This window comes from Patagioenas fasciata, chromosome 21 (genome assembly GCF_037038585.1).
Source record: "Patagioenas fasciata isolate bPatFas1 chromosome 21, bPatFas1.hap1, whole genome shotgun sequence".
Lineage (NCBI taxonomy): Eukaryota > Metazoa > Chordata > Aves > Columbiformes > Columbidae > Patagioenas > Patagioenas fasciata.
In genome coordinates this window covers 2,316,769-2,344,477 of record NC_092540.1, presented here as the reverse complement: position 1 = coordinate 2,344,477, position 27,709 = coordinate 2,316,769, and the positions used below count along the sequence as shown (strand labels likewise).

Genomic DNA, 27,709 nt, shown 5'->3' with positions numbered 1-27,709 from the left:
ACAGACCAAAATAACTCAGAGAGAACAATTCATAAGTTTTACCAGGTAGCCCAAACCGATCTTCAAAACATCCAGTGATGAAGATTGTACAGACAACTTCACAGAATCACAGAATCCCAGAATGTCAGGGGTTGGAAGGGCCCTGGAAAGCTCATCCAGTGCAATCCCCCCATGGAGCAGGAACACCCAGCTGAGGTTCCACAGGAAGGTGTCCAGGCGGGTTTGAATGTCTGCAGAGAAGGAGACTCCACAACCTCCCTGGGCAGCCTGGGCCAGGCTCTGCCACCCTCACCAGGAAGAAGTTTCTTCTCATATTTAAGTGGAACCTCCTGTGTTCCAGTTTGAACCCATTACCCCTTGTCACAGAATAGGGAGAACAAGGTGTGTTGTATTTGGAGATACTGGCCTAGCTGTGTGTTTCCAAATTCAATTATAATGTCATGTATATATCTACAAATAATCCGATTGCAATACTTTCTCTGTCCAGGAAATGTTATCCATCAGCACTCAGATATGTCAATGTTAAGCAATCAAAATGGGAGAATTTTAAATTCTATCAAGAAAGCAGAATATTTAGTAATTGGGCAGGGAGAACTCTGGGAAACAGTGACGTGAGGGTCCCTCTGGCCTCTGTCCCTGATGACCCAGTTATTATTTGATTTATGTGGACTCGCAGCTGCCCTTGCTCCGACCCCAGCAGAGGCTGTGTGGGAAGTTTGTGTCTCCGAGCCGGCGCGTTGCTCTGCGGAGTGTCTGGAGCCCCGTGTGTGCACAGAAACTGATAAATAGGGAAAAGGCCCCGTTTGCTCCAGCTGGACTCAGAGCCGGGATCAGCGCGACAGCCCAGCTCCGCTCTGCAGGCAAGAAACTCTCTGCGACTACTGTAAGTATTTCACTTACTTCTTCGAATGCTGTGGGATTATAAATTGTTGCTGTAGCCATAAACAATTTGCCATGTGAAAATATTTCAGGCATTGGGGTTTTTTCTTCTTTTTTTCCTTTTTTGTTCTTTCTTTTTCAATGACTGACTAAATGAAAACAGACAACATGCGCTTTTAAATTTGGTATCCTGCTCCCAACAGTTTGTTCCATCATTAACTACATTTGACATACAGAGCCAATTCCTATCATGGTTATTATATGACAAGGAAGGAACATGTTTAATGAGAAGCGGATTTCTTTGAACAGCAGCTTTGGGAGCTTCCTGGCGTATTAAAACTGGGAGAAACAGATAAATCCTTACTAATGCATGTAAGCTGCATATAGGATCAATCAGGTGATCCTACAACTTCTCCTGCAAAATCATTCCTTAATTATAGTAACCAGTGATTACTGAATTGCCTGAGTGAAGCGGCTACATCACCTGGCATTGCACAGAGTTGCCACCAATTATGCTCCATTAAATTTGTTTTCAGTTTTGTTATAAATGTCACAAATTGAAAAATTAAGCTAAGTTCCCCAGAAGCAAAAAAAGTACCGTGGTTAACATCAAGATTGCAATGTGCTGTCTGGTTCCACTACATGATCATTAACGTGCCACAAGGTGTGTTAAATAAATGTTGAAGACCTTCAGCTTGAGTCCTAAAATTCCCTGTAAACAAGAAATTTCCCTGTGACTCAACTGTCAAAATATTTACGATAGCAGTTAAAGTACTGTCAATACTGAGAGAGCTCCCTGGAGCCTCTTCTACAAGAAGTATGTTTTGCATCTTAATAAATTTAACGATATAAGTTGATGATATGTTACTTTATGATACAATATTTTATAGCAATAAAAATGATAAAAACGACATCTTTCACCATAAATAACAAGAAGCAGATGTACAGTACATATTCTAGTCTGAACATGTACATTCTGTTAAGTGGCTGGTTTGTGATTCTTCTTTCCTTTTATAAATTAATGGCTTTTTCTTTCTTTAATGGCTTCCATCTTTGATAAATTGAAGTCTTTCAGTTAGGACTAATACCTTAATGCCACTGAATTACTGTATTAGATGGATAAGCAGCTGCTTGAATCAACATATATTCCAATTTATATTGAACGCTATTCATTCGGAAGACTGATTACTGTCCAAACTAAGCCTGTGAAAGCGCAACATTTTCAAATGTGCTGAAGCAGCCCAGAGCCTAGGGCACGTCTTTTGCAAAAAATTACCTTGCTTGTAGAGGCTTTTAAAATTAAAACCAAACAAATAAACAACCCCCACGATTGTGATGTCACATATGAAAATGACCAGCAGAAATAGCACCTCAAAAGTAACTGAGAAGAAGGGAAAGCAGGAAGCACCATGTGCCTTTATGCAGCCAACATGTTCTTGCAGGTCAGTATGTCCAACTAAGGACTGAACGCTTTAATCCTAACTGTGTTACTGCTTGTGATTCTATGAAACAAGGTCTTAAAACATTCATCTTATTTTGTTTTCAGTTACTGCTACTTTTTTAGGCTGATTGACCTTTATGCATCATCCTTAGGAATGTATATATATGACTATAACTGCCCCAAACACCCAAAGCTCTTACTCCAACCTTATTGCAATTTTATCCAAGTTATTATGTTTTGAAAATTACAATTGGGCCCGTATGCGGCATTCTGTGAAGGATCCCACAGCGTCCCAGCGCAGAGCGGAGCTTTGTGGGCACGCAGGATGTACTTGTCTGCTCGGCAAAAGGTTCCTGAGTGTCTGTGTGGGCTCCGGGGCACAGCTCAGTGCCAGCAGCTTGGGTGGCTACTGAACCTTTCAGAGAGCAGCATATAGCGCATCACAAAATTTCAGCAACTCCTCAAGTCTGGAGGCGGCTGCTCCATTGCTGACTGACTCACATATAAAGGGTGAGGCAAAGGTCATAACATGTGACTATGACAGTCAATCTTATAAATAATCCAAACCTTCCTGTCCTAGAAAATTAAGTTCCTTCCATACATATCTTACTCTGTTGTTTTTATTTGTTTTAAAAAGCTCAGTGCTTTTTAGACCCCAGGTTCCAGTATAAGTTGGGGAATGACCTATTAGAGAGCAGCGTAGGGAAAAGGGACCTGGGGGTCCTGGGGACAGCAGGGTGACCATGAGCCAGCACTGGGCCCTTGTGGCCAGGAAGGCCAATGGTACCTGGGGTGGGTTAGAAGGGGGTGGTCAGTAGGTTAGAGAGGTTCTCCTGCCCCTCTGCTCTGCCCTGGGGAGACCACACCTGGAATATTGTGTCCAGTTGTGGCCCCTCAGTTCCAGAAGGACAGGGAACTGCTGGAGGGAGTCCAGCGCAGCCACCAAGATGCTGAAGGGAGTGGAGCATCTCCCGTGTGAGGAAAGGCTGAGGGAGCTGGGGCTGACCACCTTGCATTTAGTAATATGTACTTCATGTTCCCAATATAATATTTTTATCAGACTACATCAGTGTCATTTTATTTTAGGTTCTGTTCTTTTATTATTTTTATTTCAAGAAACTCCTGGAATCCAGGAACGCATTTCTTCAGCAAATAGACATTTTTGGGGAAAAATGTAGACTTTGCCCAGGCCAAATTGATCTAACTGATAAGGAGGACCTCATGATTCAGTGAGTCATTTCGCTTTCAAACAAATATTTACTAGTTGAGATAACAAAAAAATCAGCATTCCAGCCTCACTGCATCTTTTCACCTTCTGCTGACAACACACAGAGAAAGCGTTCTTTTCCAAAGATACGTCACATACATTGAAAGTATGATGTGACTTGGTACACACTTGTGCTTCTCTTATGATCTTCAAACTGTTCCACATTCTGGAGTTTTCTGGTTTTAGCTCTGTACGTAAACCTACCCAGCAACTCCTTCTCACATGATGTTCCCTTTCCTTTCCCATTTCTCTAGGTTGCCTTCTTAAAAGTCCATCACACAGCAAAGTGAATGAAACAGTGCAGCTGGGAGCAGAATATGGCAAACACATTTGTCACTGTACCTGACGGGTACTGTCTGCCCGAGCCCATACAGTATTATGGTGAGTAAAACAAAATCTGTACACTATGAAAAAGCAGTATAGTAAAATGAACATCTGTGGAAATAATTTTCTTCACTTTAGTTTATCTTTACAAGCTCTTAGAAGCTACACATTTGACCATCAAGCCCCTAGTGAAAGTGTACTGACATATACTACCATGTGCTTATACATTCTTTAAAAAGAATGTGTCAGACTGCTCTTCTGAAAATGTGTTCCTCTAATATTTATGATTAAATATTTAATCTATAAAACATTTTAAAGCTTTCAAGTAGCTGATGTTGAGATATTCTTCAGGTTATATAATTTCCAATTTCTTCTGTATCTAGATGTCATACCAGAGCACATCAACTACCACCTGCAAGACACCGATTTCCAGACTGCGCCTTACTGCCAATACTCAACAGTTCCAATTCCTCCTCCAGTGCTACAGTCACCGCCTCCTCAGTCCCAGTACAGCCCATACGGGCTGGACTCCCCGTACAGCGACAGCCAGTGCATTGGCAGCAGCTGTGAGTTAACCAAACCCCCGTTCATGGCTCCCCATGTCGATGATGGTGGATACCAAGGACTGAAACGGCCAAGATTCCACCACTCTTCCCTGCGGCTGAAGGGACAGGAGGAGCTGTGTGTGGTGTGCGGTGACAAGGCATCCGGCTACCACTACAACGCGCTCACCTGCGAAGGCTGCAAAGGTAGGAACAGGCTGATGCGTATCCTACTCAGGACCACGGCCCCACGGTGCTCATCATAACCTTCCACATCTGTGATTTAAGCAAACAGAATCATTGTTTTCTATGTTGATATTTCTACAAAGGACTGTAATTTATCTAAGGAATGTTTTATCTAACACACTTACTCCACAGAATCACAGAATATTAGGGATTGGAAGGGACCTGGAAAGCTCATCCAGTGCAATTCCCCCACCGGAGCAGGAACACCCAGCTGAGGTTCCACAGGAAGGTGTCCAGGCGGGTTTGAATGCCTCCAGAGCAGGAGACTTCACAGCCTCCCTGGGCAGCCTGGTCCAGTGTTCCGTCACCCTCTGTCAATCTCCTCCTTAAGCTTTGCAACCATGTAGAGCAGATCTTGCACCTGCTCACACCTCACACAGTGGAATGCTGGCCATCGTCATCCAGCAGCAGCAGGCTCTGGCACTCCCTGCAGCCGGAAACCTGAACAGCCACGGGTCGGGGCAGACAGTCTGTCTGAGTTGCTACAGTCTTCTTCAGACAAGCTCTCTTTCTGGTCGAGACCATGGTCAGCAACAGTATGAGACAGTGGCAATAAGTGAGAGAGTCTAACTAGCAAAAGGTAACAGCCTCTACACCCCAGTGCACGTGTTACCGCACCCGCTGCTGCAGCACAGCGTGGGTGCTACTCACCCGCATCACAAGCCGATTGCCCCTTCCAGCACCTGGTGGGCAGTGATGCATCCTGGAGGCTTTTTCAAGACGAGGAGTGGGGGTGTGATCGCCCTTGCCACGGTAATGCCCACTCCACATCAGCTGCTCTCGCAAGGGCTGCCGGGAGCTTCCAGGTCTCTCAAGAACAAAAGTGCCCAATTGAGAGAAAAAAAAAACCCAAAACAAGGCTTTTCCGTACCTCGAAGATTTTGCTTAATCGGGACCCACCGAGCTGCCTCTGATCAGCTGATCTCAGGAACATTCACATTTTTTATATTTTTTGAAGAAACGCTTTCACAGCCTGTGTTTAATAAGAGCATTTCACACAACTGATGTTTGCATTGTTATTCACTGGAATAGTGTCTGTTTAAGCAGGTGCTGATTTTCTCATGACCATTTATTATACTTATTAAAATAAAAACAAGTAATAATTACTTGCTACTTATATTTTAACTCGCTATATAAGAGCTGTCTTGATCAGGTGAGGAAAACAGTGGTTAATATTAATCTGAAAGAACAAGACATAACTATGTTGTTAAAAAACAAATTTAAAATCAAGATAATGGAAAAAAAAATCAAAGAAACAAAACCAAAAGACACTTTAATTCTTTACATCATTATGAGATGAATCTCCTTAGATTCCTTCAGTCATAAACTCATCCTTGTCCATAGGCTTCTTTCGACGTAGCATAACCAAAAATGCAGTATATCGATGCAAGAACGGTGGTCACTGTGAAATGGACATGTACATGCGAAGGAAGTGTCAGGAATGTCGCCTGAAGAAGTGCAAAGCTGTGGGAATGCTGGCAGAATGTAAGTGCTCCTTTCGTGCTGCCTACTTTACTCATCAATGTAGATAAAACCTTTTCCAAAGTCAGTCCCTGGAAAAAAAAATTGCACAGTAGTTTTTCATGCAAAATTCTCATGCGTATTGATTCACACTTCCATGCCTTGCAGGTTTGCTGACCGAAGTACAGTGCAAGTCAAAGCGACTCAGGAAGAATTTCAAACAGAAGAGCAGTTTTCTTTGCAACATAAAACTGGAAGATGAAGGACTAAATAGTAAGCGTGTATCGTCTACAACAAGATCTGGAAAAGTGAGATATTTTTCTGTTTAAAATACCTCTTTTTATAATTTATTTTTGCCCCAAGTCACTGCCACTTGATTGGTTTATTTTTTCAAAAGATCCCAGAGAAGATGGAACTGACTCCAGGGGAACACCAGCTTCTTGACCACATTGTAGCAGCACACCAAAAATACACAATTCCCCTTGAGGAAGCCAAGAAGTTTGTAAGTATCCAGAACAATCCGCCTGCATTGATAAGTTATTATTACCCTAAGCTCTGTATCTTGGTTATACCAGGTGTCTAAATGCTCTTTCATGCAGCTACAAGAAACTGCAAGTCCTGAGGAAAGCTTTCTCTGGCTCTCTGAGACAGCAGTTGTCCATGTGCAAGTGTTAGTGGATTTCACAAAAAGACTTCCAGGTAAGTTCCTTCCTTTGGGAAATGTTACAGAATAGTGTGACTTTTTAAAGAGGCAGAAACCATACCGATGGCATAAATCCAAGAAAACTCTCATTCAACTGACTATTTTGTCTTCCAGCTCCAACAATCAGGGTTACCATCTACTTGTCATGAGGACAAGTCAGAAGCATTCACTTCAAAAGCTTGCTATGATTAGATTTCCTCTCTATTTTTTACATAGAACAGAGACATTTTCTGAAAGTACATGGGCTTTAAAATACCATCTTGAGTGACTTACTATTTTATGCCTTCTTTGGTTCTTAACATGTATCTTTCTCTGCAGGATTTGAAAGTTTAGCTAGTGAAGACCAGATTGCGCTGCTAAAAGGGTCAACAGTTGAGGCAATGTTTTTGCGTTCAGCCCAAATATATAACCAAAGAATTAGTGAATGCCAACCATCAACAAGTGGAAGTAAGTTTGACTAACATGCTTTCTATTAACACCACTGGGAGGTTTTGTCATTTTGAAACAACTTCCACTGATTTTCATTCACTTGATTTAAAATAATTTCCTATTCAAGCATAGTGGCACTTACAATAGTAAAGGTAATGCCCACATACCTTCCATGTATTTTTCACAGAATCACAGAAAGTTAGGGATTGGAAGGGACCTCAAAAGCTCATCCAGTGCAATCCCCCTGCCGGAGCAGGAACACCCAGATGAGGTTACACAGGAAGGTGAAATCCAGGGTTGCAATTCTGCTTGCTATCCTGCTCCTGCCACAGGAGATCCTGAACTCCACCATCTCACAGTCGCTGCAACCAAGGCAGCTTCAACCGCTTCAACCAGACCCTCCTTGCTAGTGAGGATGAGGTCCAGCAGTGCACTTCTTTTAGTCGGCTCCTCCACCCTTTTCCCTTTGGGAAAAATTAACACATTTCCAGGTGTCTGTCTCCAAAGCAGATGCAGATAAATATTCAGCCGTATTAAGCTTAGCTGTGAACTGTCATCTCTCTTGTTCCAGGTCATATAAGACTTTCCGATCATGGGACATGTCATCACATTCAAAACCTTGATAAAAACAACATTTATTCCATGGAAATGTCCCACAATGAAGAGAGTCCAACTTCCACTACCACCACAGGTAATGGAGGCCTCAGAATCAAAACACTTGGGAATCTTTTACTTTTGCTTTACAACTGCCTGAAAGGAGCTTGGAGCCAGGGGAGGTCGGGTTCTGCTTCCCAGGAACAAGCGCCAGGAGCAGAGGAAACGGCCTCAAGTTGCACCAGGGGAGGTTGAGGTTGGATTTAGGAACAATTTCTTCCCCAAAGGGCTGTGGGGCATTGGAACAGGCTGCCCAGGGCAGTGCTGGAGTCACCATCCCTGGAGGGGTGGACAGACGGACATGAGGTTCTCAGGACATGGGGCACTGCCAGGGCTGGGGGAACAGTTGGATTTGATGATCTTGAGGGTCTCTTCCAACCAAAATGATTCTACGAAATAACATTCTAATTATTCTATTTCACTTTTAAGGTATAACCGAGGAGTTTATCACCGCGCTCTTTTACTTCTACAGAAGCATGGGCGAACTGAAAGTCACTGAGACCGAATATGCCCTGCTTGTGGCAACAACTGTGTTTTTTTCAGGTAAAGTGGGAGGCTGATCCCTGTCAGGGTGTCACGACGAGCGTTCCCTTCCCCGGGCGCTGCCCCCTGTCCCCTCCCGGTGCGGCCGCCCCGCGTTCCCGCCCCCCGCCCGCTAACCGCGCTCTCCCGCCCCGCTCCGCAGACCGCCCGCTCCTGAGGAACAAGCGCCACGTCGAAGAGCTGCAGGAGCCGCTCCTGGGCATCCTCTACAAATACTCCAAAATCCACCACCCCGAGGACCCCCAGCACTTCGCCCGCCTCATCGGGCGCCTGACGGAACTGCGCACCCTCAACCACACCCACGCGGAGGTGCTGGTGACATGGCGAACGAAGGACCCTCGGCTCACCTCGCTGCTCTGCGAGATCTGGGACCTGCACTGAGCCAGGCGGCGCCTCACGGAGCCGCGCTCAGGAGCGAGCGCTGCGGAGCGAGCGCAGCCCGGCGCGCGCCGCCTCCCCTCGCGCCCCGGTCGCGCGTTCCCGCTTCCCGCCTTTTGTTGCCCACCCCTCAGCGCGGCCGGCGAGCCCGGGGCGTTAGTGCGCCTGTTATGAGGTGGCGGCTCTGAGACCTCCGAAGCCATGGATAAAGAAAAACCGTTTAAATTGTTCGTGCCGCCGCGCCTGAGCGGTGGGCAGGTGTCTGCGGTGAAACCACAAGCGAACGCTCGGGCAACGGGGCTGTGTCAGGTAACCGGCCCGGTGCGCGGCTCTGCAGGCGGCGGCTGAGGGGCGGCCGGGGGGGCGGGAGCGGGAGCGGGAGGCGAAGGGGCCGTTCCACGGGTCCTCCCGGCTGCTTGTCCCCACACGAAGTCCTGAACCTCCGCCCTGGAAAGCACATGCATATATATGTGTAAAAGTGTGTGCGCTGAACTTGTTTTTCTGCAAACTTAAGATTGCTGCTGCGGGGGGGACCACCTTAAATTTTAATTTCAAAGACTTAGGACTTTTTTCTGTCAAAACCAAAGACAATCATCTTCTCGAGCATCTGCTATGTCTTTTAACTGTACACCTGCAATGATAAACACGTTTGATGTGGGTGATTCAGAACAGTGAGTGGGAAATACACCACCCTGATGCCCTTACTGGATTTGATTTATTGGTCCCACCAGATCAAGTGTGCAGTGAAAACGTTTTGTCGCTATGCTCTCTGAATTCAACAAGATAATTTTTCATGTTGAGGCTCATTATGAAATACTAGGTTCAAATGTGATAATCTGAGCAGAGATGAGCTACACTATTTACAAGACGAATTTATGTGGATTTAAAAACAGCTTATAAAATGAAATTTTCATGCTAAAACATGATCAGATGTGTTTTAGAAGTACTCTTGGGAATAAAGCAAAAAATAAGTATCAAATACTGGACTTCAGAAAAGTCATTTTGGTTAATGAGTCCTTTACTGTGCAGCTGTGCACGGCCGTGCAATAGCTCAGAGGTTCTTGTCATCAAAATCTTCCACTGGCCACAGTGTGGTCCATAAAGCGAACTAGAAAGACCAACAGTTCGCAAAGCCACTGTGAAGAAGCAAGCAGGAGAGTTCCAAAGCCATTACCAATACCTTGGGCTTTGAAAACTGTAGGTAGTTGATTTATTAATGGAAAATTCTGTTTTCACGTTAGCTGTACTTTTTTTCTGGGTTTTATAATCTTTGCAAATCTGCCCATAAGAAGCTAATTTTTAAATTTGTGCAGGGTTTTAACAAATGTCCAGATGATGACTTTAATATGCCGTTTTTAACAAGTACACCGAACTGTGGTGAAATCTCTGATTCAGGTAAGACTAAAATAAGCATTTACCTTGCACATTCTTTTGAAATTGTTTGCTATTGTCAACATTTTTCATGAGTACTTTAACAATATCATAGCGGTAACACTGTTAAATACAGTTCCACTGTTATTTTTTTAGAAATACATTGATCAAAATATCTTAATTTTTCAGATGTGATTTCACAGCAAGTAAAACTTTGCTCTGAGGTAGATGAAGAGGTCAGCTAAGTATAAACTCCGTATCTCTAATTTCTTAGAGCCTCTTAATTTGTTCCCCAAATAGTCCCTACTCTTCAGTATATATGTTAGGGCCAAAGGAAGGACTCAAAGGGGAATAATAATTTTCTGTCTCCTATTTAAAGCTGAATCACGGTTATCCATATCTTTAAGGCGATCTATTTAGCAATGTCACTAAATTGGAAGGCACTGGGGTATTTTTCACTTGTGTTTATGTCTCCTGTTTGTTCTGTAATGTCTGTTGGTACATACACAGTGGATGCACAAAAATATAAACTTTGATTCCTGATTGTATATAAGCTTGTGTCACCATCTATGGAAAAAAAAAATTATGATATTTCCAAGATAAATATGTATCTGAAACTTTATTAATTAAATAGCATTTGAGATTAAATTGTGGAACCTGTTTTAATAGAATATAGAAACAATGAATGAGTTGTATTCAAAACTCTACAAAGAGGCTGAGAAGATCAAGCGGTGGAAATTAACTGTAGAATCAGAACTAAAGCAGAAGGAAAGAAAACTGCAAGAGAACAGAAAGATCATTGAAGCACAGCGTAAAGCCATTCAAGAATTGCAGGCCAGTATTGTACAATATACACTGAATATGTAAAGACAAAGTTCTTCCTGATTTAGTATGAATGTATTATTCATACAATTAAATATTAAAGAGTGTTGCAGAGGCAGAATAAGTTTTGAACTGTTAATGTGATGACTTCAAAGAAGCCATTTGGCTGGATACCAGTGACCTATGGCTCTACTGTTACTAAAGGAAAAAGCAACATTTTGTTTTTTAAAAATGGTTTTCCTCTTTTTAACGATGTGCATTCCATCTTTGTATTATTTACATGCACATCATGCTGTGAGTATGCAGAAACCTGTTCAAGACTGAATAAGCTTTAATCTTCCTAGTATGTGTAAAGTATGCTTATGCATATTTCTGTATTGAGCACATACAGGTGTATATCACTAACATACCTGTAAGTGTTCCAGTTGCTGGTAAATTATTGTTTATTAGTATGTCGTTCATGCCAACTATAACAAAAGGTGGCTCAGATGTGAGTGAAGGTATATTTTTCTGTAACAATGTGGTCTTATTTTTGTTCCCTATGAAATCAGTTTGAAAACGAAAAACTAAGTTTAAAACTGGAAGATGAGATATGTGAAAATAAAGATCTCTTGAAAGAGTAAGTAATGCACTCAAATATAGTTTTGTGAAAATAATCAGGTTTTGTGCTGAGAACTGTATTAGTAAGGGAAGTTACATAGAGCTGTTAAATTGCAAAGATCATCAGGGCATTTACATTGTTACTACATAGGTATGCAAAGTGCAGGGCATTCCTGTGACAATATATTACAGTATTTTTTTCCCTCTTAGAAACAGCGCTTCAAGGCATCTGTGTAATCTGCTCAAGGAAACCTGTACTCACTTCACAGAGAAGTCCAGCAAATGTAAATGCTCTTTAAATTTTGATTTATGAAAGTAAAAGTACTTCTACCTTTCTGTAAATTCATGAAAGAAAAGAACTATAATTCTGTTCCAAATACTTCTCTGATTGAGATAAATTGTGTGTGGCTCTGCATCAGAGTACTTTATGGTACATTCTTACTTTGACAGATGAACACGAGAGAGATGAAACAAGACAACTATACGTGGAACTTAATAACAACGTTGAAGTAAGTGATGTAGCTTGTTCAAAAGCTCAAATACGATCTGGGTTATATATATATATAAAGGTTAAATATTAATTGTAGGTTGTTGTAATAGCCTGTTCCACTGTTCTGTTACCCTCACTGAGAATAAGTTTCTTCTCAAATAGAAGTGGAACCTCTTGTGTTCCAGTTTGAACTCATTACCCCTTGTCCTATCATTGGTTGTCACCGAGAAGAGCCTGGCCAGCAATGACCTATTGAATTTTATTTTTAGAAAATGATAACGGCATTTGACGAGCTTCGTGTGCAAGCAGAGAACACCAGATTGGAAATGTGTTTCAAATGTGAGGAGTCTGTTTGTTATGTTTATACTGCAGGCTTAGCATTTTTTTACTTCATAGATTTTAGTGCATAGATTTTATTACACCCAGTTTGAGGCCAGAAAGACGGCAAGTGCTGGAACGGTGAACTGGCAGCACTGGGACAGGCTGGACGCTATTTTATTCCTGCCGCCTGCTGTTAAATGCCTGGGCCCTCTTATTGTTTTTCTACTGGATCCGTTTTGGAACTTTATTTTTCAAAGAGTCACTCGAAGTTTAAGTTTTGTCTGTGAAGTACAGTCTAGAGATGACTATTTATTTTATGTGGTTGGTTTATTTAAATGATAATGCGCTAGTGTATAGCTACAGAAATGTTAATTAAATGCTTCTTTCATTTGCGCTCCTATGTGCCTGTTTCATTTGTACATGTGCAATTTTGTTTGTTTCTTATAACGAACTATTAAGTAATACATGGAATAATGGAATAATTCTGTGGGAAGCTGCTGCAACAATTAATTTGTCTGATTAGAAAATAGTTTCAAATGTGACCTCAACAATTAGGAAATAAATTGTACAGCTGCACAATTATAAGCAGTCTTAAACTGGAAACTGTATTGAACTTGGAGTATATTTTAGCTAATGTATTAACTATGGATATTACTATGTCCCAAAAGTAAAAGAAGAAGCAGACAGAGCGGACAAGTTTGAAAAAGAATGCAAACTGGAAGTCAGTATGAAGGAAAAACAGGTTTGCTCAGTTTTACATACTAGATTTAGTATGTACAGCTTTACATATGAAACAAATCTTGCAGTTTCTTAAATAGTTGAACTCTGTTTTGCTTTTGTCACTTACTGATATATCAAATTAAAACAATAAAAGCACCTTGATGTTTGTAAAATATTAGTATTTTGAAACGATGGAAATGAATATTGCAAATGACTTTTTGATGGTGTGTTCCTTCTGTGTTACTTATTTGGAATAAAATATCAATTAGGCTGCTGTATCGTAACAAGGGACATTAGCGACAGGATTTAAAAGCACCATGTAAACACTGAATACTCTTTCTGTTCTCTATACATACACTCGCCTCTAGAAAAGTGGCTTGTGCAGGAGCACAAGCAAAGCAGTCATCACTCCTTATAGTTAGGGAAGATATTGTTCATTTCTGGTAAGAAGGAAGGTGAGAAGAAGGGTTATATTGTATATCGGACCCCAGGCTGGTAAGAGAGTTTAGGAATTTGAGATTAGAGTAGGTTTTTTGTAGTGGTTTTGAAGTAGCCATGATGGAAGACTGATTAAGATGAAGGCATCAGTAAAAGACAAAAATAACAACTGGAGCCACATTTATGTCAGATTCTAAGTTTAGTGATGTTCCAGTGTACTGGGTCTGTTGGAATTCACATTTTGATTTTGAACTTAAGAGCTTTTTCATCTGGAGTAATATGACTTGATCAATATTTGGCTAAAAACCAACCACCTTATTTTAACTTGAATGACAGCAGCATGGATGCTAATCATACACGGTGCACAAATGAAGATGACAGTCTGTCCTTTTTTCTAGACTTCTTTATGATATTATTTTAATTTTGTTAGATTTCAGTTCTTACAATACAGAGTGATGAAAAAGATGATCTAATAAGAGAGATCAAGACTCAGCTGCAGGAATCCAAAAATAAGATTGCGGACTTAGTAGAAGCCAAAAGTAAGAGTTCTTTCTGCTATGTTAAAATGTAATTGGTTATAGAAGTAAAGGAAACAGAATCGTGATAATTTGACCCTGTTAGTAGTCAGCAGCAGAATATTGGGAACCTGTAGGCAATTTTTCATTTGGAACAAAAGCTGCTGATGTAGGATCAGGACTAGTAGCATAATCTGGATGTGTATAAATGTATTTATCTGTTAAACAGAAATGCAAGTGTTTTTTAGTAAATATCCCATTGTTCTTAAATGTAAGCATTTATCTTTGCTCAGGACACGAAGAGGAAAAGTTAAAGGAATCCCAGATCAAGCTAGAACATTTGAGGGCTGAATTGGAAGAGGCCAATGTTTTCTTGCAAAAAGCAGAGGTAGAGCTTGCTTATAATTTTCCAGTGTAAACAGATTCGACACATAATCACATAAATAATCATTGATAATTTAGATATGAAACAATTATTTCCCTTTGTTTCACGGAATCACAGAATGTCAGGGGTTGAAGGGACCTGGAAAGCTCATCCAGTGCAATCCCCCCATGGAGCAGGAACACCCAGCTGAGGTTCCACAGGAAGGTGTCCAGGCAGGTTTGAATGTCTGCAGAGAAGGAGACTCCACAACCTCCCTGGGCAGCCTGGGCCAGGCTCTGCCACCCTCACCAGGAAGAATTTGCTTCTCAAATTTAAGTGGAACCTCCTGTGTTCCAGTTTGAACCCATTACCCCTTGTCCTATCATAGTTTGCCACCGAGAAGAGCCTGGCTCCATCCTCCTGACACTCCCCCTTTCCATATTGATCCCCAGGAATGAGTCCCCCCTCAGTCTCCTCTTCTCCAGCTCCAGAGCCCCAGCTCCCTCAGCCTTTCCTCACACGGGAGATGCTCCACTCCCTTCAGCATCTTGGTGGCTGCGCTGGACTCTCTCCAGCAGTTCCCTGTCCTTCTGGAACTGAGGGGCCGCAACTGGACACAATATTCAGGGTGTGGTCTCCCCAGGGCAGAGCAGAGGGGCAGGAGAACCTCTCTGACCTACTGACCACCCCCTTCTAACCCACCCCAGGTACCATTGGCCTTCCTGGCCACAAGGGCCCAGTGCTGGCTCATGGTCACCCTCCTGTCCCCAGGACCCCCAGGTCCCTTTCCCCTACACTGCTCTCTAATAGGTCATTCCCCAACTTATACTGGAACCTGGGGTTGTTCCTGCCCAGATTCAAGACTCTACACTTGCCCATGTTATATTTCATTAAATTTTTCCCCGCCCAGCTCTCGAGCCTGTCCAGGTCTCCGGATGGCAGCACAGCTTCCAGTGTCAGCCACTCCTCCCAGCTATCTTGGGCCCCTTTACCTTCAGGCAGCCTTGCCCATGGGATTTCCCCTAGCAATTGCTTTTTTTTTTTTTTGTAGATTTCTCAAAAGAGCTTAGAATCTGACTTGCAGACTGCAGTGAAGGCATTAGCTCAGGTCACTGCAGAAAAAGAAGCACAGATGGAAGAATGTGAAAAAACTAAGGCTTTGCATGCATGCCTGCGAGAGGAATTTGAGACTTCCGTTTCCAATTTGAAAAACTTGCTGCAAAAAGAGCAAAACAGGTAAATGCAACAGTTGAAATCAAAGAATGATCTTGCAGGTAAAATACTAGATTACCAAACTGCTAGGAATAAAAACTAATTATTCACTAATAACTTTTTTTGAAGTCCTTCACCTGTCTGATTATGTGAATTATTAGCACTCGAAGATGGCAGCTCTTAACTAAGAGAGCATAATTCTATTTTTAAGAAATACAGGGTTATGTATGTATGTACTTGTTTACTGTTAGGTCTGCTGTTCTCAAGTTGTAAAAGTGAAATTCGATACATGTTGCAGGCAGATATATGATCCACCTGTTGAAAGGCAAATGCTCTTAAAATGCTTGTGCTAAGACTTTGCCATATTGTCGTTTAAGATTCCAGTGCAATGCTTTGTACTATACAATTTTTTAAATTACTTTTTCTTAGATCGGAGAAATACGAGGATGAGTCCAAGCTGCTTACCCTGGAGCTCAGAAATAAGTCTGCTGAACTGGGTAAGCTTGGTATCCAGAACTTGCAAAAAACAGCAATGTGAGTGTGCACCTAGGAAGCATTTTGAAGTTACTAAGAAGTGGTTTCCTTTCTCAATATATCCATGTGAATATCTTAGGCAGTCCAGATTTTTTTTTCTGGAAAAATGCAGATGCATCAATACTTGCAGATTACTCCTTTGTAAACATTCTGTGGCTTATTTGAAGGCATTATTGCAGAAAACATAACAGGCTCTGAATTTTATTTAAGACGAATGATTAGCTTCTCTTCAGATCTATATTTGCTAATGTCTTTCTGAATTATTTTTTCAACTCTACATTTAGATTAAGTCAGAATTTAGGTTGTAATTTAGTTTTACTTTTTCAGAACTTAATCCCACAAGTTTGGGAAACTGGGTACTGCCAAGGGCTAAATGCTTTTTACTGCCTGTTAATTACGTAAAATGATTTCTGTTCAATTAATTTTACATTACATGTGTTGTAGAAGAGATGACTAAACTGAAATGTGACAAAGAAATACAACTTGAAGAGCTGTCAGAAACACTGGTAAATGTTCATTTTATTAGTCTCATGGAATTTACTTTTCATATGAAAGCTCTCATGCTGTTTAAGTACCTTAAATGCTTTATATAAACACTGTCTTAATGTTGCTACTAAACTTTCTTAACTGTCTTTTAGACCATTTCAGTGTTTTCTTTGAAGGACTTGATTCTTTCCACTGGTTTTCTTGTTTTGTTCTTTTGTTTTCATTTTCCTTGTCAACATTTCTGGTCGTTTCTTTATTCACACCTATTCAAATGCCACTTCCTCTGGACATAAAGATTTCCCATTTTTAGTTAGGCCTAGTATTTCCTTATATACTGTACACTGAATTTTCTAAACTGAGTTTCACCATTGTTCCTAAACAGGAAAAAGCTGAAGGTCTTCTAGAGAAGAAGAAAGGTCTTGAGGCTACTGTAGAAAATTTGCAGCAGAGAGAAAAAGAAACTAAAAGTGTTCTCCAAATCAGAGAGGTCTGAATAAAGGGTGACAGTAGCATGTTTTTAAAAGTAGTTTTGCTTTGTGGTTTGGGATGCATCTAAAATATGTGCTTATTTTATTACATAGTACTGTAATTCGCTGTTTTTTTAATTTTTAATTTATTTAGGTGAATGCAAAAGCTTATGGTGTCTGAAGCAAATGTTTTATTTAAAATAATATCAAAGGAAAGCTAATTTTGTCAGTAATTTTGCAGACTAGGTAGTTAGAATAGGGGACACGTTTCACATTCATATAGGAGTTCAGTATCTCACACAACTTCAAGTGGAAGAGGAGAGTTTATAGATCATGGAAGGAGGGGCTGGCCACTTGGGGAGAACATCAGGCTGTTGTCAGAGGGTGTAGGGAGGCAACTCGGAAAGCTGAGGCCTCCTTAGAATTAAACCTGGCGAGAGGGGGCAAGGACAACAGGAAGAGCTTTTTCAAATACGTGGCAGATAAAACTAACAACAGAGGTAAAGACACACTCTGGCTGATTTGTGGCATGGATTTTTGTTTCATCTTATATTTATGGCATGTAGTTTTGTTTCGTCTTAAAACTTTGGTTGTCGGTTCAGTTCTGTGAGTTTTCATGTCTTGTAGTTTACATGTGTATACTCAAAACGCTTTCTTTTTCTTCGGCAGAAAGAAATCCATGAATTGAAAGTACAGCTGACTAGTACAGCTGAAAAGGAACAGAATTATTTAAATCGGCTTACGACACTGAATACAGATCTTGAACAAGAGACGTATGATCATTTTTGAAAATATAGTATTAGTTTAATTTTTGTGTGTGTTATATAGAAGTTACTTCAATATACAATTATCTATGAATCTATGCACACAGCGTGACATCTGTTATATACTTCTAGTCATAAATTGCATTTCCTGTATTTATATATATGCAATTGTTCCATATCTCTGTGACTTAGTTGGGTTAACATGAAAGGAAAGTTTCTGAGTTCATTGTTAACCCTGCTTTGAGCTGGATATCAAATTACATTGTATTTAACAACCATTATTTTTATATAAAAGCTGACTCTTGGGTTTTTTTTCCTCCTTATGCACCTTTTTGCATCACTGTAAGTTTGCTGCAAAGCTTAAATTTGTAGATACAGGCCTGGACTTTCTTCAGCATGAAGTAACATTTTGTAATGGATAAATTTAACTTAAAAGGAAATTTCCAAATAGATGTTCTTAATCCTCTTGACCATTTGTTTTAAATTAGGCTAAGGAATGAACAACTAACGGTGTCTATCAATAAGCTTTTATTAGAAAAAGAACAAATAGAACAAGAGAAAAGTGGTATGGCTACAGAACTCAAGAAACTGCAAGAAAGTAGTGAGGCAAGTTGTGAACTTTCAACTTGTTTAAAAGACAACATTCAATTTACAATACAAATCATATGGAAAACTGCAACACGACATGGTTCTGTGGAGTATCTGAGCTAGTTTTGTGTTTAAGATACAAAAGAAGTGCAGTTACACTTGGGAATAAGTCCAGTCAACATATTGCTTACGATGTCTTTGAATTTTTTAAGATGTCACTTTGAATTTTATTCATTTTACTTATGTGGGTTTTTATTTAGGATAGTAGAAAAAAAGAAGAAAATACCAAGCAGCTAGTTGAAAACCTGGAAGAAGCAAATGACCAGCTGAGGCAAGTAAAGCCAAATATTAATGTGCAATATTATTAGAGGAAGAAGACTTGATCCCTTCAGAGTCAGTCTAAATATTGTGTTCATATGCTGCTTTCTGTGATTTTTAGATTAATACTTTTTTTAGGTGATATAGCTAAACAAACTATAAATAAAGTATGGCTTTATTTAGCAGTAGCAAAAAGAACTTAAAGTCATTAAGTAAATATTTACTAATGCTTGTTCTTTTGGTGTTTAGAAATGAACTGGAGTCTTTGAAGGAGAAGATGGTGAAGAAAGGTGAAGAAATTCAAAGTCAACTGGATGAAAGAGAAGAAAATGTATGCCATATCATGCTTTACCATGAAAATACATAACATACCCTGTAGGACAAAATCTAAATGTTTTGTTCTCTGCAAAGCCCTATGTCGGGATTTAATCTCTTACAGAGCCGTTCTTTCAGTGCAGCTACCGAGCCAACAAATGTACACGTTTTATTTGAAAAGACAAGGGCCTTTGCTGGGATGTTTATTCTTTACATGGAGGCTTAAAAGTCCAGATTTGTTAGATTTCAAGCAAACAGAATTAGCTTTTTAATTTCCATATACCTACTTAGTGGTGGGTGGGGTACGGGTTAGCTTTCAATATGTAGTATAATTTTAGTTTAGATGTGTTCAAATATTTTTACTTTCTTACTGTAGTTTCAAAGCACACCTGGTTTTTTTAATGTTATAATAGATATAATTTTTTTTTGTAAAAGTCAAAGATTCACAATTATAATTCCAGGCTAAGAGTATTGAAAATGAAATGTCAAGAAAGGAAAAGCAGTTGAAGATTCTAGAAAATAAGGTATGAAAATTCCCAATCCCTGACATTCTGTGATTCTGTAACGCAGTGAATCATTTTTTACTTTATTAATTAATGTTTGAAATATCTCTTTTAGTTGAATAATGTAAAGAAACAGGTGGAAAATAAAAACAAATGCATTGAAGAGTTGCAACAGGAGGTATGTATGGTTTTTAAAAGTCACAAATACAGAAAACATAGTATTTTGTGGTAGCCGTTACTTTTTGACAGTTTTTGCCTGATGTAATATGTTCAGATATACCCATGTAATTTGTAACATTTTCTTTCTTATCCTAACTCTCAGCAAATTAAGGAGTGAAAAATGCAATTATGGAAATAATATCCTTAATAACTTCTACTGTTTTCATTTAGTACATGGTATAATTGATATACTTAAAATAATGATCTCAGTTACAAAAGAATTGTGAATTATTGCTAATAACTGTACTGTGAAAATATATAACTCGTGGTTTCTGTCATGCCATCTCCACACTTCCTTAGTTTTTCTTCCCACCCTGCACCCTCTTTTCGTTATTCTCTGTTGTCACCCATGAGGAGTCTTTCATAAGGTCCTGAAGTAAGAGTGTTATGAAAGCAGTTGAGCCCTCTTTTGTTTGGAGAATCGATCTGGAACCTGAACTGCACTACAAAAGGAGAGTTATTTGCTTGCTGAAAGCTGGAATTTTGAAAATTCCAACCTACTTACTCATTACATGATTCTGTTAACTTATTAAAGTATAGTGGTTGTTTTATTCTGACAGAATAAGGTGCTGAAAAAGAAGATTACTGCAGAAAGCAAGAAAACAAGTGTTTACGAAGGGAAGGTAGGTTTAATCTTTTAGAACTAAATAAAATTCTGTAAATAAACTATTTCTAGATAAACTCTTCACTTCTTAATTGAAAAAATATATTTAATTGTAAACATAATATAGTCAAAGATAAAAAAAGAATCATTGGCAAATTTATTCCTGAACAAATAACAGCAATAATTCTCCATTCTCCGAAGGTGAATAAATTACAGTTAGAGATGGAAAATATGAACAAGCAACATAAGGAAACAGTTGATATCTATCAAAAAGACATTGAAACAAAGAAAGTAAATGAAAACAAACTTCTTGAAGAGGTGAGAGTTGTTATTTTTTCTGCAACTTTTAATTATTTTTTGATGTATGATGGTTTGTGAAGCTGTACTGGCCAGTGCCCTTGCTCTTCCATAGTCGTCTTATCAACGTAAGTGGAACTTCTGGTGTGTCAGCCACTCCTCCCAGCTTGGTGTCATCTCCTGCCACATGAGGTCCTGAACTCCACCATCTCATGGTCGCTGCAACCAAAGCAGCCCTTGACCTTTACCGCTTCAACCAGACCCTCCGTGTCAGTGAGGATGAGGTCCAGCAGTGCACCTCTCCTAGTCGGCTCCTCCACCCTTTGCATCAAAAAGTTCTCGTCAAAGCACTGGAGGAACCTCCTAGACTGTGGCTGGCCGGCCGAGTTGTCCTTCCAACAAACATCAGGGAAGTTAAAATCCCGCACCACAACCAGGGCTGTGATTGTGAGGCTGCTCTCAGCTGTGTGTAGAGGCCTCATCAACTTCCTCACCCTGATCTGGTGGCCTAGAATAGACACCCACAACAGTATCACCCCTGCCAGCCCGCCCCTTAATTCTCACCCATAGGCTCTCAACTCGCTCCTCATCCATGCCTGGACAATACTCAATACATTGGAGTTGTTCTCTCACATAAAGAGCAACTCCACCACCACGCCTGGCTGGCCTGTCTTTCCTGAAAAGGACACAGCCATCCATGCCCACATTCCAGCCATGTGTGCTGTCCCACCATGTCTCCGGAATTGCCACTAGATCATAGTCTCCTGCCCTAACACAGATTTCTAACTCCTCCTGCTTATTCCCCATGCTGCACGCATTGGTGTGCAGGCATTTCAGAGAGTGAGCTGAGCACCCCGATTTCACCCCAGGGGTATGGGAGGCCTCCCAGCCTTCATCAACTCTAGAATGCTGCCCTACTGACGCAAGCCCAGCTACCGCCCCATCCCCCTTCGAGTCTAGTTTAAAGCTCTCCAAATGAGCCCTGCTAATTCCTGTCCCAGCATCCTTTTGCCCATGCAAGATAAACCTTTCCTACGTATCACTGTTTGGACTGGTGTCTTGTAAGACCAGCCGTTATCAAAGAACCCAAACCCCTGCCTGTAGCACCAGTCTTGTAGCCAATTGTTTAGGGACTAAATTTTTCTATTCCATCCCATGTCATCGCCCAAAACTGGAAGGAAGGAAGAGAAAATCACTTGAGCCCCAGACTCTTACCACCTGTCCCAAGGGTTGCCCATGGTGCTGAACTGGAACCAGCTTCCAACCCTCGTCATCTTTTCTGTCCCCTCCCTCTGCCCGACAGTGACAGGGCAGGGGCTGTCTCAGGTCTTCCCCTTCTGTCGACAGGGCAGGGGGTCCATCACCTTTTGGGGGGTATCCCCCTGGAGCCTCTCTGAGTGGTATAATTGTTTATGAATTAAATGAAACTTGTTACTAACAGGTAGAAAAGATGAGGTCACTTGCTGACAAAGCAACAGTAGCACAAAGAGAAACCGATATCCAGTGTCGGCACAAGATAACTGAAATGGTGGCGCTTATGGAAAAACACAAGGTAAGAGATTTTACTGATTTCTGTGATTTGTAATTTCTAATATTCAGATTTGTATTCAGCAGTTTAATACAACATATTTAAATTTACATTTCTTATTATTCTGCTTTGAAGTATATTTAGCAGATACCATTAATAAAAATATGGCTAGCTTTTACGTGCAACATGTACCGCTGCCTAAAGATAAAGCATTCTCTGTCAGCACACAAAATACTACTGCTTGTGCATTTTCTCCTCTACAGTTTCTGACGAAGCATCAATGTTTGTTCCTAGTACTTTCTGAATCTTCAAAAGAGTTGTATTTTAAAAAATGAGTAGCGTTTTAAGATTAGGTAGATCTGTACCCTTCAGTCAAATGTTTTGAGCTTGTTGTTTTGTTTTGAACGCAGCATGAATATGATAAAATGGTTGAAGAAAAAGATACAGAGTTGAAACTTTATAAAGTAAAAGAGCAAGAGCAGTTGTCATCCAAACAATCATTGGTAAGGTCTACTCTTCAGCACTAAGTAATGAAATGGAGGGGCTGCTGTCCTTAAAGTGTAATATAATTTTAAATATCTTATTAGACTTCTTCCTGTTTAACACTTGGGGGGGTTAAGTGTCTGCTTTAGTGGGACTGAACAGTAAAGATCAACCCACTAATATCTGTTTACTGTTACTTCTTACAGATTTTATTATGTGCATTAAACAAAAACAGATGTTTCTAAAAATAAATAGTAGCTGTTGTTTGGTTTTGGTTTTTAATTTGGCAACTGCTTCTTCGATCGGTGTTTCTGGTGGTTGAATCATTCTGAAAATGACTAGTAGATACCCCTCAGAATGCGAACTTTGTGGATAAGTTAGCCCTGCTGAACAAATGGATTTTTTTTGTTGTATATAATGAATATCCCTATTGGTTACTGTATTGTTTGGACTGTTTGTTTTTTTCCCAGCTTAAGCATAGTTAACCCTATCCTTTATCTAATTGTTTCAGGAAAGTGAGCTCTCATCTTTGAAAAGTGAACTGTCAACCCTTAAGGAACAACTTAAAGCAGAAATTGAAGAGAAGGTATTTTCTTTTAAATTAAATGTAGCAGTATGGGTGACGTGCTCGACCTGGTTTTCTACACTATAATAGTGACAGCTGTGAAGTGCACTTTGGATTCTAGGTCTTGTTCTCACTCGCTGTCTAATTTCAAGAGCTTGATGCTCTCTGAAGTCATTAAGCATAAGAAATAAAATTTAAACACCAAGGACGATAAAACACAGGAGCAGGTTGCCCAAAGAGGTCGTGGGGTCTCAGTGCTTGGAGACGTTCAAAACCCTGTTGGACACAGTCCTGATCAACCTACTCTGCGTCGCTCCGCTGTGGACAGGAGTGTTAGACCAGAGATTTCCAGAGGCCCGTTCCAACCTGAACCATTCTGCGATTTTGTGATTGCTATATAGTATTCAGCTGGCAAAAGGATTGCGAAATAGAATAAAAAGACAGTGAAGGAGCATTTACTTTAATAAACAAGAATGCTTCCAGTTTCTTGCATGAAATAATAACTAGAAAATAGAGCTCTTTCTTTCTTAAATGCAGCTGTAATAAAAATTGTATCTGATTTTCTCATGAAAAAGGGCTGGTATGTAGGTAACTTAGCAGAGATGGAGGAAGTTGTGTAAGAAATGAAACTGTGACTAGAAAAGCAATGTCTTTTGAATGCTGCAGTTGGGTCATGTATTTGTGTGAACTTTGTAACGGGGTATGATTGTGAACTGTGTTCTGTAATTACATCAAGAACATACTCGACCGCTGAATTCTACTAAAATATTTACTTCCTATCACATACCTCTTTTTAGGAGAATCTTGCAAAAGAACGCCCCCAAAATACGCTTCCTGAAAATGAAAAGAAGAACAAGGTAGCTTTGACATTATCATTAATTAATTTTAGAATTCGGTGATATGTATATGTAGGCAATCACTCCAGTCTTCAAAAAGGGCAGGAAGGAGGACCCGGGTAACTACGGACCGGTCAGCCTCACCTCCATCCCTGGGAAACTGAATCTAATTGAAGTTCCATGATAAATTTTGTACATTTGACAAGACATTGATATGTTTTTAATTTAAACCTTTTTTTTTTAATTTTAGAAAATACAAACTGATTTTTCTGAGACTCCTAAGGCTCCTTTGGATCTGGAGTGTGTATCCATTAATGTAAAACCAAAAAAGTCTCCATATGATATTCCTACAAAAGTCAGCATGATAGAAAAGAAAAAAATGCCTCCTTCAGTATCCACAAAAAGTCCCTTGCGTAGTCCATTGTTAAAGGTTTGTAACTCCTAACAGGGAGTGTTTTATTTTTCTGATTGTATTTCTTCTCTGTAGATGCTGCTTTGTTTTTTGTTGTGGTAAGTGGGGATTTACAGGGTAGATAGCCACAAAAAATGTGTTCACGGTGATATTAGAAAGCAGTTTATATAAGGGCTCTCACTGTGCTGTTTTTCTTGCACAGATACTTCATTTGTCTGTTATCATTGATCAGTAACAATTCCTGTCCTAGAGGATACTCAAGTCTGTAAACTGGGTTATGAGTTTTAGATTCTATAATTACCACTGAAAATGTAATTTTAAATGCTATCTTTTCCCAGACATATAGTATAAAGACTCCTCCAATATCTAAACTGCAAAGTGAAAGCACAAATCTGTATTCGGACCAGTGCATGAGGAAGAAGCAAAAGGTGCTTCTACAGCTGGATGCTCATTCAGACAGCTCGGAACACAGCGACCTCCTGGTAAAAACCGGAGAACAACTGGTGTATTTAACAGCTCTTTGTGCACACTGCCGTACCCAAGAATGTAGATAAAGTGGGGAGGTGCTGTATCCAACACAATATTGATATGTATATCAACTCGGCCGGCCAGCCACAGTCTAGGAGGTTCCTCCAGTGCCTTGATGATAACTTTCTGATGCAAAGGGTGGAGGAGCTGACTAGAAGAGGTGCACTGCTGGACCTCATCCTCACTGACAAGGAAGGTCTGGTTGAAGCGGTAAAGGTTGAGGGCTGCCTTGGTTGCAGCGACCATGAGATGGTGGAGTTCAGGATCTCCTGTGCCAGGAGCAGGATAACAAGCAGAATTGCAACCCTGGATTTCAGCAGGGCAAACTTTGGCCTCTTCAGGCAATTGCTGGGGGAAATCCCATGGGCAAGGCTGCTTGAAGGTAAAGGGACCCGAGACAGTTGGTGAGTGTTCAGGGACTGTTTCTACCGGGCACAAGATCAGAGCATCCCGACACTCCTTCCTGTGTAACCTCAGCTGGGTGTTCCTGCCCTGGCGGGGGGATTGCACTGGATGACCTTTCGAGGGATAAAGAAATTACATTTTTCATGTAGTGCGATTAACTAACTTCATTATTTTTAATTGAAGAGCATGGTCTCAGAGGAAGAAATGTTTAAAAAATTGTACAAAGATTATCCTCAAGCTTCACAATTATACGCCATGACACCAAAAAAGGTAGTTTAGCTTTTCTTCTGATCAAAACCAACAGTTAATCAAGTTGATTATAAAAACTAATGGTTGGCTTTGTTTTTCTTAGAAACCAGCTACTTCAGACTTGAAAACTCCAGGCTCTGTACTGAAACTTACGACCATGAGGAAAATGCGAGAGGCTGGCTGGGCCACAGTGTCCAAAATGGACAGGAAAAGGAAAATGAAAGAAGCTGAAAAGCTCTTTACTTAAAATGAAAAAAATGACTAGTGCTCTAGCATTATTGAATTAGTACGACCACAGGATTTTTGTTGTTTCAGAGTTAGGACATTGTTGCATTTTTATGTCCTACTCCATAGTGTAACTACATAGAAAGCTGTTTCAAAAAGAAAAAAAAAGTCTGGCATTAGACATACTGGTTTTAAAGAAATTCAGTTTTGTTCTTTTAAATTGACTCTTAAATGTAGTTTCTTGATACATAAGTCACAACAGGATATTATTTAGTGGAAGAAGTACTGAAGTTGTTAAAATGCATGCTCTTGTAGCTGAAGTTGTCTTGCTTTTTTGTTCATTTTAAATGTTGTCAGAACTGTCTTTTTAGAGTCGTGTTTTCAGTAGCTGCTATTTCAGCTTGTTAAAACAGTTTTGAAACTTTAAAAATCAGATTTTCAATATCATTACGTTGGTTTAAAAATATTTCAGCTTCTCAAGGAATAAAATATACACACGTTTTAAAATTGCAAAAATAATGTTGTTATTAAATTGTTTATCTGACCCATAAAGTGTGGGACCAAATGTTGTTGCTTTATGTATTAGAACACAGATATGGGTCATCAGGCGACCTTCCCAATGACTAACAGTTCCTGCCATGCACCTGTAAGAGTAGTTTAGAATAACACATATTTCTGCATTAATCCTTGATCAGTCTTGGTGTCACAACAATGACAAAAACCTGCTTCAGAGCCTAGAGATAACAAGAAAAGTACAGGTACGTCTGAAAATATTACAGAAGATCAAAATCCTGGATTCATCTGACACAGGTAGCAAAACATACATATTTACCTTTATCCTTATTTACCATGTGTGCAATTGGATTTTTCTGTAGTCCTTTAAATATTTCGTCTTTTTTTTCTAAGGCAGATGCCGTCACTTTCTGCTCTCACCTCTTCAGCCCGCCCCGGTGTGTCCTAGAGCTTCAAACTTCCACATCGTCATCAAGTTCTCGATGCAGCTCTTCGTCTGCGCTGCAGCTCACCCCAAACAGGTCTGGCCCGGCACTGCAAGGAAATGTTGCTGTGCTATGTCGTGATGCCTGCCTGGGGCCTGGCTTGTGTCATCTGGAGTCAGAGCTGCTGGGATGGCCACTGTTGGGTAAGAGCAGCATCTGACAGGACTGCATGCCCAAAGCCTAAGGGGAGAAACAGAAACATACCCCAGTGTTCATACCGAGTGTATTTAATCGGCTGAAATTCTGATCTAAAAATGTCAATTGTATATGCATAGTGTCAAGTCTCCATACCAGATCTTCATCGGGGAAGATCTTGTCTGGTTACCTACTGACTGCTTATCAGATCAGGAGAACGCTGCCAATCCTCAGGGACTGAAAAGTGTCTCTGGCTTTTATCCCTTAGTGTTGTCACGATATTGGGTGGGTATATATTCATCCTTGATAATATTGCAGAAAGCTTCTGGCTTCTCATGGTTTTGTTTGGGTTTTTTAAAATGTTGGCCTGTGTAGCCAGTGTGTATCTCAGAATAACAGAAATCTCCAGCACTTTCCAAAGAAATGAGACCAAGTATGAAGGTCTATCGTATGAGCCAATCAGCAAACAGGATTAGGAAGTATTTTCGGACCATAAATGGAGATCCTTGGCAGATGATATGCAACAAAGA

The 27,709-nt window shown here is 40.4% G+C and overlaps 2 protein-coding genes across 6 annotated transcripts; both read left to right on the top strand.

Moving 5' to 3' along the window:
* The first annotated feature begins 701 nt into the window (after nt 1–701).
* Nucleotides 702–8,870, top strand: LOC136110701 (bile acid receptor-like). Its single transcript, XM_065854300.2, has 11 exons — nt 702–883; nt 3,842–3,968; nt 4,295–4,660; nt 6,044–6,184; nt 6,329–6,468; nt 6,558–6,662; nt 6,760–6,859; nt 7,182–7,310; nt 7,864–7,983; nt 8,376–8,489; nt 8,632–8,870. The coding sequence occupies exons 2-11, from the start codon at nt 3,878–3,880 to the stop codon at nt 8,868–8,870; spliced, it is 1,545 nt and encodes a 514-aa protein (XP_065710372.1). The 5' UTR covers nt 702–883; nt 3,842–3,877.
* Nucleotides 8,871–9,051: 181 nt separating this feature from the next.
* SYCP1 (synaptonemal complex protein 1) lies at nt 9,052–27,181 on the top strand. Of its 5 annotated transcripts, XM_065854298.2 has the most exons (31): nt 9,052–9,176; nt 10,181–10,262; nt 10,428–10,474; nt 10,908–11,072; nt 11,612–11,679; nt 11,871–11,944; nt 12,111–12,169; nt 12,420–12,489; nt 13,140–13,213; nt 14,060–14,168; nt 14,438–14,532; nt 15,560–15,744; nt 16,150–16,217; nt 16,699–16,760; nt 17,123–17,227; nt 17,877–17,980; nt 18,460–18,577; nt 18,820–18,890; nt 19,127–19,208; nt 19,654–19,716; nt 19,811–19,873; nt 20,475–20,537; nt 20,720–20,836; nt 22,257–22,367; nt 22,754–22,846; nt 23,338–23,412; nt 24,189–24,248; nt 24,478–24,657; nt 24,978–25,121; nt 25,756–25,842; nt 25,925–27,181. In XM_065854298.2, the coding sequence occupies exons 1-31, from the start codon at nt 9,069–9,071 to the stop codon at nt 26,066–26,068; spliced, it is 2,946 nt and encodes a 981-aa protein (XP_065710370.1). In that variant the 5' UTR covers nt 9,052–9,068; the 3' UTR covers nt 26,069–27,181. The 5 variants fall into 5 exon arrangements, 4 of the variants coding, with proteins under 4 accessions (XP_065710370.1, XP_071674009.1, XP_071674008.1 ...); XR_011742149.1 differs by lacking the exon at nt 25,925–27,181 and having other exon boundaries at nt 24,978–25,549; nt 25,756–25,840; XM_071817908.1 differs by lacking the exon at nt 22,754–22,846.
* Nucleotides 27,182–27,709: the final 528 nt, after the last annotated feature.